Genomic DNA, 12,157 nt, shown 5'->3' on the forward strand with positions numbered 1-12,157 from the left:
AGAATGGGCCAAAATCACACCTGAGCAATGAATGAGACTAGATTCTCCATACAGGAGGCATCTTGACGCTGTCAACACCAAAGGGTTTTATACGAAGTATTAAATACATTTCAGTAAGCGTGTTCAATACTTTTTCCCTGTGTCAGTTCTCATTATTATACAATTTATTGACATCTATGGTTTGATTTCTATGCCTGTGTGGATTAGATGAGTTATTACCAACATCTGGTGAGAATTTCATGTCAGGAGCACATTCAGAAATATTTTTACTTAGAAAATTGGTGACGTGTTCGATACTTATTCCACCTGCTGTATGTTCCAATAGACCTAAAAGATGTGGCACGGGTCAGAGACTCCATGTTCAGAGCCTGTGAAGAATTGCACTGCAAATATTCCCTCATGTAAAGTATAGATGAATTACATACAATAGTTATTCTTCAATGAATCAGGAAATAGGGATTTTTGTGTACTCACCGTAAAATCCTTTTCTCCGAGCCATTCATTGGGGGACACAGACCGTGGGGTGTATGCTGCTGCCAATAGGAGGCTGACACTAAGTGATACAAAAAAAGTTAGCTCCTCCCCTGCAGTATACACCCTCCTGCTGGCTCTCAGCTAACCAGTTCGGTGCAAAAGCAGTAGGAGATCAATAACAACATAAGCATGTCATATTATGAGTATAGCATATCAGATTGAGCTTACGGAATGTAATTATATATGAGAGTATAGCATATCATATTATAACAACGAGCATAAGCTAATACCAGGGTGGGAGCTGTGTCCCCCAATGAATGGCTCGGAGAAAAGGATTTTACGGTGAGTACACAAAAATCCCTATTTCTCCTTCGCCTCATTGGGGGACACAGACCGTGGGACGTCCCAAAGCAGTCCCAGGGTGGGGACAACAATAGATCAGGCCCTGTGTAACCGCTACTTACAAGTGCGCCACCGCGGCCTCCAGAGTCCGCCTGCCCAGACTCACATCTGTGGAAGTGTGGGAATTATAGTGCTTCAAGAATGCATGTGGACTGGACGAATCCGCAAGCTTGCAGGCGTGCCTTGCTGACGCCTGGTGCCTAGAACCCTTGATAGACAGGGAGATAGGCTGACATCTAGCACGGAAGGACTCCTGGATGGTGAAAAGAATTCACCATGTTATCATGGTCGATGAAACGGCTAAACCCTTCCTGAAAATGTCAGGAAGCCTTCCTCTACCGTCAGGAAGCCCAAATAAAACGTCCAACCTTCAGAAGGACGCCGTCCTCAAGACGTACCTACTCAGAGCACTCACTTCGTCCAGAATATGGGGGATTTTATTCCATTTTGTGGACTGGAGCCAAAAGAGATGAGGGAAGAACTATGCCCTCATAACAGTGGTAATACAGTACCACCTTGGTAACAAGGGATGGAGATGGCCTGAGGACAACCTTGCCTCGAAGGTAATAAGGGAAAAAAGTCTGAAAGAGCAGAGAAGCTAGCTCCGAAGACTCGTCAGAGTGAGAATATCGCAGAGGAGAACGGGACGACTTTCCCTGACAGTAAAGTCTGCCCGGATGAAAAAGGAGCCTACTGTAAGGCTCCTAGGAATAATAAGGTCCCAATGATCTAACGGTATGCGATAGGAAAGAACTACGTGTGAAAACTCCCTGTGAGAAAGTCCCTACTTGCGGTTGTGCTGCGATAAGGCGAGAAGATACTAGCTCCGCAAACAAAAAACGGACGTGGTCAGTGCGGATCTCTGAGGATCACTGGGGCCCCTTTCTGCTTCCGAAAAGGCTTTCGGAAGTAGTGGAAGGGGAGTTATGGAAACTGGTACCACGGCAGAACCAGAGCATGGAGAGCGATGGCTCTTGGATCTCGAGGCCGAACCACGAACTCGAGTACATTGGCCTTCAGTCTGGATGTCAACCCACCTACAACTGGAGAGCTCCAGTAAGGACAGATCTGATGGAAGACTTCGGAGTGAAGTTCCCACTGACTTGAGGCGGAACCCTGACGGCTGAATTTGTTTGACGTTCAGAGTTCTACTTCTGGGATATATACTGCCGAGATCACCGAATAACAGACTTCGGCCCATCAGAGAAAGTGAGGTACCTCGGTCATGGCGCCTGACCGTGGGTACCTGCTAGATGACTGACGTAAGGCACCGCCGTGGCATTATCCAATTGAATTCGGATAGGGTGACCCGCCAGAAGGCAGTGGACCTGCTGTAAGACTACCGTTCGGATCTCCAGAACAATGATGGGGAGAAGACTGGCATTGGTAGTTACTAATAACCATTGAACCGGGAGAAAGGCCCTGCATGAAGAAGGAGCTCAGAGACTATTGTCTGAAAGTCTGTTTGACTTGCTGAAAACGAGCGGAGCGAAGGAAACCGCTTCCATTGTCGTCACCATTTTTGCTCACAACTCTCTTAGCAAATCGAATGAAATGAGGGGGTGAGTAATCAAGTCCTCAGAACTCTCCTTGCGCGAGCTCCCTGTTGAAGGGTCATGACCTTGTCTCGAGGAAGAATTACCATCCTACTAGACGTGTGCAGGATCATCCTCAAAAAGGATATCTGCTGGGCTGGAAATGAGGAGAACTTGTCTAAGAGTAGCTGCCAGCCCAGGAGAGAAGGTATCGCAAGAGATATAGACGACTCAGCGTAGTCCTGGAAGGGCGGCTAGACAGACCAAACAGGGCAGGACGAGCACGCCTCTAGAGTGCAAGAGAAACATGGCATCCGCCATGACCCGAGAGAACACTCTGGGTGCGGAAGCAAGGCCGAAGGACAAGGTTGTGACTTGAAAATGCTGTTGACGAATGGAAAGGCGAAGGAATTTTTGCAGAGGGCAAGCAACCCGAATGTCGATGGATGCCGGAAACTGCACCTTTTTCTGTTGAAGTAATGGCTGAGCGGAGGAACTCCATCCAAAGAAGGAGGACCATGTCAAAGGTTGTTAGAAGTTTGAGGTCCAGGGTCGATCTTACTTTTCGTTCCCCTGTTTGGAACCAAGATCCCTTAGATCTAGACTGTGCTGGACAATCCTTATACAATCCTCTGTCAGTCTCCCGCTCAAAGGATTTGATTGGCCAGTTGTTGCTGGTGTGAATCAAGGTAGTTAAGGTCTCCAGCCAGGAGACCATTGCTCTAGCAATCCATGCGGCCGCTAGGGAGGATAGAGCGCTGGACCTGAAGCCGCAAGACGGAACAAACCAGATTTGCTATCTGACAGTCCGTGGTATTTTTAATTGATGACCCATCAGGTAGGGATACTGGTAGGTATACCACAGGAGATTCTACCTGGTTAAACTGCCCCATGGCAGAATGTGCGGCTGCATCCAGCAGGTCATAGTCTCTTGTCATAGTCTCTTGCCATCTCCTCTTTTCACGGTGCAGAGATAAAAATTAGGAACCCTCGATCCATCAACCTCTTAACAGGGAAGTGGAGAGGAATTGCCCGCCTTCTTGCATCATCCACTAAATAGTGGTGATGCAGAGGGGGGAGCTCGTACGCCAAAAAGGGTGCCTCTATATGTCCACAGAGTTCAGGTCTCCAGGTGGACAGGACAGGTTGTCTGGTGTTAGGCCTGGATGCAGAAGAGGAAACATGGAGACGAGACTCCGTGTGCTCATCTGTTGATGGTGTGGGGAGATCGGTGCCCTTTAACCCCTTCATGACCATGGGATTTTTCATTTTTCCGTGTTCGTTTTTCACTCCCCTCCTTCCCAGAGCCATAACTTTTTTATTTTTCCGTGAATTTGGCCATGTGAGGGCTTATTTTTTGCGGGACATCATTGGTTTTAGCATGTCGTGTACTAGAAAACAGGAAAAAAATTCCAAGTGCGGTGAAATTGCAAAAAAAGTGCAATCCCACACTTGTTTTTTGTTTGGCTTTTTTGCTAGGTTCACTAAATGCTAAAACTGACTTGACATTATGATTCTCCAGGTCAGTACGAGTTCATAGACACCTAACATGACTAGGTTATTTTTTTATCTAAGTGGTGAAAAAAAATTCCAAACTTTGCTAAAAAAAAAAAAAAAATTGCGCCATTTTCCGATACTCGTAGCGTCTCCATTTTTCGTGATCTGGGGTCGGTTGAGGGCTTATTTTTTGCGTGCCGAGATGACGTTTTTAATGATAGCATTTTGGTGCAGATACGTTCTTTTGATCGCCCGTTATTGCATTTTAATGCAATGTCGCGGCGACCTAAAAAACGTAATTCTGGCGTTTCGAATTTTTTTCTCGCTATGCCGTTTAGCGATCAGGTTAATGCTTTTTTTTAATTGATAGATCGGGCGATTCTGAGCACGGCGATACCAAATATGTGTAGATTTGATTTTTTTTTTATTGATTTATTTTGATTGGGGCGAAAGGGGGGTGATTTAAACTTTTATATTTTTTTGATTTTTTTCACTTTTTTTAACTTTTTTTTTTTTACTTTTGCCATGCTTCAATAGCCTCCTTGGGAGGCTAGAAGCAGGCACAACGCGATCGGCTCTGCTACATAGCAGCGATCTGCTGATCGCTGCTATGTAGCAGAAATGGAGGTGTGCTGTGAGCGCCGACCACAGGGTGGCGCTCACAGCCACCGGTCATCAGTAACCATAGAGGTCTCAAGGACCTCTATGGTTACAATGGAGACGCATCGCCGACCCCCGATCATGTGACGGGGGTCGGCGATGACGTCACTTCCGGCCGCCCGGCCGGATGCGGTAGTTAAATGCCGCTGTCTGCGATTGACAGCGGCATTTAACTAGTTAATAGGTGCGGGCAGATCGCGATTCTGCCCGCACCTATTGCGGGCACATGTCAGCTGTTCAAAACAGCTGACATGTCCCGGCTTTGATGCGGGCTCACCGCGGAGCCCTGCATCAAAGCAGGGGATCTGACCTTGGACGTACTATCCCGTCCAAGGTCAGATAGGGGTTAAAAGGACCCGTCGCCCTTAAAAAACAGGCCAGGCATGGCATCCCACGTAGACGCTTCTGTCCAGTGAATCGCTTATCCGAATTGAATGGCAAATGCTCTCGAGGGAGTTTAGTCTCTGAAGCTCTGGCAAGCTCAGGCAATATCCAATCCATATTCAGAGCCTTGTTGTCATCAAATCATTGGTGAGGGAGCAGGAAACGAAAAACTTCCGTTTTCTAGATTCCTGTATGTTTCTAGACGCCTGCACGTTTCTAGAATACTTGCGGCCCCTGCTAGCCGACGGCTCCCATGTAGGATAGGGACCATGTATATTGGTCCTGCGAGCACTCCAAACACAGAGGGTACACAGAGGGATTCAATCTCTTGGTCTGAGAACCATGGATTGGTCAGTGAAGAAGTCCACTGAGGGGAACTAGAGGATAAAGCTGGGGTCGGCGGCGGAGGGCTCCTCGGACTGATCAAGCGCCTTTAAGACCAGGGAATACTGGTCATGCACCTTTAAGACCAGGAAAAACTGGTCATACGCCTTTAAGAACAGAGAATACTGGCCATGCGCCTTTAAGATCGGGGAATACTGGCCATGCGCCTTTAAGACCGGGGAATACTGGTCATGCGCCTTTAAGAACAGAGAATACTGGTCGTGCGCCTTTAAGACCAGAGAATACTGGTCATGCACCTTTAAGACCAGGGAATACTGGTCATGCACCTTTAAGACCAGGGAATACTGGTCATGCACCTTTAAGACCAGGGAATACTGGTCATGCACCTATAAGACCAGGGAATACTGGTCATGCACCTTTAAGACCAGGGAATACTAGTCATGCACCTTTAAGACCAGAGAATACTGGTTATGCACCTTTAAGACCAGAGAATACTGGTCATGCACCTTTAAGACCAGAGAATACTGGTCATGCACCTTTAAGTCCAGGGAATACTGGTCATTCACCTTTAAGACCAGGGAATACTGGTCATTCACCTTTAAGACCAGAGAATACTGGTCATGCACCTTTAAGACCAGAGAATACTGGTCATGCACCTTTAAGACCAGAGAATACTGGTCATGCCCCTTTAAGACCAGAGAATACTGGTCATGCACCTTTAAGACCAGAGAATACTAGTGATGCACCTTTAAGACCAGAGAATACTGGTCATGCACCTTTAAGACCAGAGAATATTGGTCATGCACCTTTAAGACCAGAGAATACTGGACATGCACCTTTAAGACCAGAATATACTGGTCATGCACCTTTAAGACCAGAGAATACTGGTCATGCACCTTTAAGACCAGAGAATACTGGTCATGCACCTTTAAGACCAGAGAATATTGGTCATGCACCTTTAAGACCAGAGAATACTGGACATGCACCTTTAAGACCAGAATATACTGGTCATGCACCTTTAAGACCAGAGAATACTGGTCATGCACCTTTAAGACCAGAGAAAACTGGTCATGCACCTTTAAGACCAGAGAATACTGGTCATGCACCTTTAAGACCAGGGAATACTGGTCATGCGCCTTTAAAACCAGGGAATACTGGTCATGCGCCTTTAAGACCAGGGAATACTGGTCATGCGCCTTTAAGACCAGGAAATACTGGTCATGTGCCTTTAAGACCAGGAACTTCCTTACCCGGGTACTGATGTAGAGTCGATATGCCCCTTTAATGCAAAAATACTGTCACCCCAGTGTGAGCTGGCCGGGTGGACCAAGATGGCCACCGGGAGCTGCAGAGTTGATAAAATCTCGCAGAGAGCGAGAAGCGCCAATTTGGGGGGGCGGAGCCACAGACACGATGTTGAATAGGCCTAAGCCGGGGCCTAAATTTCTGTAGCCGGCGGACGTCACCAGTGGGTCGTTCCAGGCAAGACTTCCAGGATGTGGCCTACAAATCGGCCGAAGCCGGGGACTAAATTTTTGCAGCCATCCAGAGCGTTACCTCAGAGAGGTGGGCCACAGGGAAGTGGCTGAGGCTGCCTGTCAGCATGTGAATATCCCACTGAAGATGGATCCACTCACCATTGGTGCGCGTCCCGGCATGGAGCCGCCGCGGATGTGGGTTTCAGCGCTGTTCTGTGCAGCGTGGACGGTGCAGGGATAAGCCTCAATCCATCATCCCTTTGTTAGGGAGGTGGAGAGGACCCGTCCGCCTCCTTGTGCCATCCGCTTTCACAGTGGTGGACAGTGGAGGCTGCTCGGACGCCATAGAGAGGGGCCTCTGTACAGCCACGGAGTTCAGTCCGGGTAGACAGGGCCAGTTGTCCGGCATTAGGCCTGGCTCCAGGAGAGGATACATGGGGGCGACACTCCATGTGGTCGCCTGCTGCTGGTGTGGGGAGATCGGGACCATGAAAGGAACCGTCGCCCCTGAAGTGAGCTCAGGCATGGCTTCCCACGTCGCAGGAGAGGGTACGGGGAGGTATACTCGCCGTGCTCGCCTGTTGATGGTTCGGGGGAGATCGGAACCTTGAAAGGAACTGTCGCCCCCTTCACTCCGTTAATTAAAAAATAAAAACGTACAGAAAAGTAAACAATAAAATAAAAACGTTGGGGTCTGAAACAGACTCATGTGCCTCCTACAGACACTAAGCAAGAACTGGTTAGCTGAGAGCCAGCAGGAGGATGTATACTGCAGGGGAGGAGCCGAGAGCCAGCAGGAGGGTGTATACTGCAGAGGAGGAGCCGAGAGCCAGCAGGAGGGTGTATACTGCAGGGGAGGAGCCAAGAGCCAGCAGGAGGGTGTATACTGCAGGGGAGGAGCCGAGAGCCAGCAGGAGGGTGTATACTGCAGGAGAGGAGCTGAGCGCCAGCAGGAGGGTTTATACTGCAGGGGAGGAGCCGAGAGCCAGCAGGAGGGTGTACACTGCAAGGGAGGAGCCAAGAGCCAGCAGGAGGGTTTATACTGCAGGGGAGGAGCCGAGAGCCAGCAGGAGGGTGTACACTGCAAGGGAGGAGCCGAGAGCCAGCAGGAGGGTGTATACTGCAGGGGAGGAGCTGAGAGCCAGCAGGAGGGTGTACACTGCAAGGGAGGAGCCGAGAGCCAGCAGGAGGGTGTATACTGCAGGGGAGGAGCTGAGGGCCAGCAGGAGGGTGTATACTGCAGGGGAGGAGCTGAGAGCCAGCAGGAGGGTGTATACTGCAGGAGAGGAGCTGAGAGCCAGCAGGATGGCGTATACTGCAGGGGAGGAGCTGAGAGCCTGCAGGAGGTGTATACTGCAGGGGAGGAGCTGAGAGCCAGCAGGAGGGTGTATACTGCAGGAGAGGAGCTGAGAGCCAGCAGGATGGCGTATACTGCAGGGGAGGAGCTGAGAGCCTGCAGGAGGTGTATACTGCAGGGGAGGAGCTGAGAGCCAGCAGGAGGGTGTATACTGCAGGGGAGGAGCTGAGAGCCAGCAGGAGGGTGTATACTGCAGGGGAGGAGCTGAGAGCCAGCAGGAGGGTGTATACTGCAGGGGAGGAGCTGAGAGCCAGCAGGAGGGTGTATACTGCAGGGGAGGAGCTGAGGGCCAGCAGGAGGGTGTATACTGCAGGGGAGGAGCTGAGGGCCAGCAGGAGGGTGTATACTGCAGGGGAGGAGCTGAGAGCCAGCAGGAGGGTGTATACTGCAGGAGAGGAGCTGAGAGCCAGCAGGATGGCGTATACTGCAGGGGAGGAGCTGAGAGCCTGCAGGAGGTGTATACTGCAGGGGAGGAGCTGAGAGCCAGCAGGAGGGTGTATACTGCAGGGGAGGAGCTGAGAGCCAGCAGGAGGGTGTATACTGCAGGAGAGGAGCTGAGAGCCAGCAGGATGGCGTATACTGCAGGGGAGGAGCTGAGAGCCTGCAGGAGGTGTATACTGCAGGGGAGGAGCTGAGAGCCAGCAGGAGGGTGTATACTGCAGGGGAGGAGCTGAGAGCCAGCAGGAGGGTGTATACTGCAGGGGAGGAGCTGAGAGCCAGCAGGAGGGTGTATACTGCAGGGGAGGCGCTGAGAGCCAGCAGGAGGGTTTATACTGCAGGGGAGGAGCTGAGAGCCAGCATGAAGGTGTATACTGCAGGGGAGGAGCTGAGAGCCAGCAGGAGGGTGTATACTGCAGGGGAGGAGCCGAGAGCCAGCATGAAGGTGTATACTGCAGGGGAGGAGCTGAGAGCCAGCAGGAGGTGTATACTGCAGGGGAGGAGCCGAGAGCCAGCAGGAGGGTTTATACTGCAGGGGAGGAGCTGAGAGCCAGCATGAAGGTGTATACTGCAGGGGAGGAGCTGAGAGCCAGCAGGAGGGTGTATACTGCAGGGGAGGAGACGAGAGCCAGCATGAAGGTGTATACTGCAGGGGAGGAGCTGAGAGCCAGCAGGAGGTGTATACTGCAGGGGAGGAGCTGAGAGCCAGCATGAAGGTGTATACTGCAGGGGAGGAGCTGAGAGCCAGCATGAAGGTGTATACTGCAGGGGAGGAGCTGAGAGCCAGCAGGAGGTGTATACTGCAGGGGAGGAGCTGAGAGCCAGCAGGAGGTGTATACTGCAGGGGAGGAGCTGAGAGCCAGCAGGAGGTGTATACTGCAGGGGAGGAGCTGAGAGCCAGCATGAAGGTGTATACTGCAGGGGAGGAGCTGAGAGCCAGCAGGTGGTGTATACTGCAGGGGAGGAGCCGAGAGCCAGCAGGAGGGTGTATACTGCAGGGGAGGAGCTGAGGGCCAGCAGGAGGGTGTATACTGCAGGGGAGGAGCTGAGAGCCAGCAGGAGGGTGTATACTGCAGGGGAGGAGCTGAGGGCCAGCAGGAGGGTGTATACTGCAGAGGAGGAACCGAGAGCCAGCAGGAGGGTGTATACTGCAGGGGAGGAGCTGAGGGCCAGCAGGAGGGTGTATACTGCAGAGAGGAGCTGAGAGCCAGCAGGAGGGTGTATACTGCAGGGGAGGAGCTGAGGGCCAGCAGGAGGGTGTATACTGCAGGGGAGGAGCTGAGAGCCAGCAGGAGGGTGTATACTGCAGGGGAGGAGCTGAGGGCCAGCAGGAGGGTGTATACTGCAGGGGAGGAGCTGAGGGCCAGCAGGAGGGTGTACACTGCAGGGGAGGAGCTGAGGGCCAGCAGGAGGGTGTATACTGCAGGGGAGGAACCGAGAGCCAGCAGGAGGGTGTATACTGCAGGGGAGGAGCTGAGGGCCAGCAGGAGGGTGTATACTGCAGGGGAGGAGCTGAGGGCCAGCAGGAGGGTGTATACTGCAGGGGAGGAACCGAGAGCCAGCAGGAGGGTGTATACTGCAGGGGAGGAGCTGAGGGCCAGCAGGAGGGTGTATACTGCAGGGGAGGAGCTGAGGGCCAGCAGGAGGGTGTACACTGCAGGGGAGGAGCTGAGGGCCAGCAGGAGGGTGTATACTGCAGGGGAGGAGATCACCTTGTTTGTATCACTTAGTGTCAGCCTCCTATTGGCAGCAGCATACACCCACAGTCTGTGTCCCCCAATGAGGCGAAGGAGAAATGAAAATGTTCACTGTGTCTGAGTCTGCAATTACCATTCTAACTATTAAGAACAAAGTGTGTTAAGAGCATTTTCCAGACTTACTTTGTGTGGCAAACGATAGAACCAGCAGCCTGAAATGTTGACGTCACTGCACGGGCCATTTCCATGGTGAAGGGGTGCGGAGCTTTCAAACTCAGCAAGCAACTCAGCAGGAGGCTCCTGTCATAATAAATAGGTTGTGTGCTGGATGTGATTACAGATACAAATAAGGTCATGACTCACGACAGACTAATTAGGTCTCCTGTAGAAAGTATCAAGACAAATTACTTTGTGCCATTCACAATATATAGTAGCACTAAAAACACAGTGTGTAATATACATATATACACTTTTATTCTGGTAAATAAAGGATTATTGTGTTGCAAAACCCTTTTCTTGTAGTCTTCAAAAGAACCGTGGGCAAAGTGTGCAGATATGGCCTAAAGATGGCAAGTTGTCTCCTCCTGGACGAAATATACCCACCTAGTGGCACAGAGCTAAGCAGTTTGTACCCCAGCATTATAAGGAACAAGCTCAAGTAATCAGATGTCAGATAACTAGAAATTCAAGAACACTGATAAAAACAACTCATATGGAGGCTCAAATGAAAAAGGAAGACTGCAGTGTTCCCCAATGAAAACGACAAGATAAGAATAAAAATATTCTTTTATTATACATATCATTCGGCAACTCTTTAATTATAGGACATCCCAAGGCAAGTCCCTTGAGTGAGAAATAAAAAAATTGAAGGAAGACCAGAAGCTAGGCTGAAGAGTTACATACAGCTGGCTGTAGGATCATAGAGCCAAATTTATCGCCCGGTGATGGAAAATAGGGATTTTTGTGTACTCACCGTAAAATCCTTTTCTCCGAGCCAATCATTGGGGGACACAGGACCATGGGTGTTATGCTGCTGCCACTAGGAGGACACTAAGTTAACACAGAAAAAATAGCTCCTCCCCTGCAGTATACACCCTCCTGCTGGCTCTAAGTGAACCAGTTCGGTAACAAAGCAGTAGGAGCTTAAACATTTAACAAGGATGAACTATGTCAAAACCAAGCCAAGACAGAAATAACCAAAGCCGTTAGGCTAACAGGGTGGGTGCGGTGTCCCCCAATGATTAGCTCGGAGAAAAGGATTTTACGGTGAGTACACAAAAATCCCTATTTTCCATCACCGAGCGATAACTTTGGCTCTACCCTATGGGAGACTCCCTGAATGAACGTCTTCACTTGTAATCTGTTGGCAATCCAGCGTTGGAACAGAACGGACAGGGCTGAAATCTGCCCCTTGAAAGAACTAAGGGCGAGACCTAAGTCCAAACCCGTTTGTAAAAATTTGAAGATGGAATGAATGGAAAATTCAAGAGGAGGACGTCCCTGGACGTTGCACCAGGAAAAGAAGGTTTTCCAAGTGCGATGATAACTGCGCATAGACGTAGGCTTTCTAGTGCTCATCATGGTAGAGATGACTTCCGGAGAGAAACCTGCCTAGGTTAGAACCTAGGACTCAACGGCCATGCCGTCAAAAACAGGGCCTGGGAGTTCTGGTGGCAAATGGGGCCCTGTGATAGGAGGTCTGCGTGATTTGGCAATCACCAGGGAACATCGGCGACCAGCCAAACTAGTTCCGCGCACCACGCCCGGCGCGGCCAATCTGGCGCAATCAGGATTACCGGTACTCCCTCCGCTCTGATCATTTTGATGACTCTCGGCAGTAAGGGGAGCGAGAAATGGAGCTCTCAGAACCTGAATCCTGGTGCCGGTCTG

General features: G+C 50.6%; 1 protein-coding gene across 3 annotated transcripts in view; it reads right to left on the minus strand.

The window, feature by feature from the left end:
• POLG (DNA polymerase gamma, catalytic subunit) overlaps positions 1-12,157 on the minus strand; it is a 170,176-nt gene that overhangs the window by 67,056 nt on the left and 90,963 nt on the right. For all 3 annotated transcript variants that reach the window (XR_011320805.1, XM_069766214.1, XM_069766215.1), the window contains exon 12: positions 10,451-10,567. Coding sequence is in view for 2 of the 3 variants with exons in the window: in XM_069766214.1 (XP_069622315.1) it covers positions 10,451-10,567 (117 nt within the window). In the remaining variant the exon portion in view is untranslated. The remainder of the gene's footprint in view (positions 1-10,450; positions 10,568-12,157) is intronic.

Source organism: Ranitomeya imitator, chromosome 4, assembly GCF_032444005.1.
Source record: "Ranitomeya imitator isolate aRanImi1 chromosome 4, aRanImi1.pri, whole genome shotgun sequence".
Taxonomy (NCBI): domain Eukaryota; kingdom Metazoa; phylum Chordata; class Amphibia; order Anura; family Dendrobatidae; genus Ranitomeya; species Ranitomeya imitator.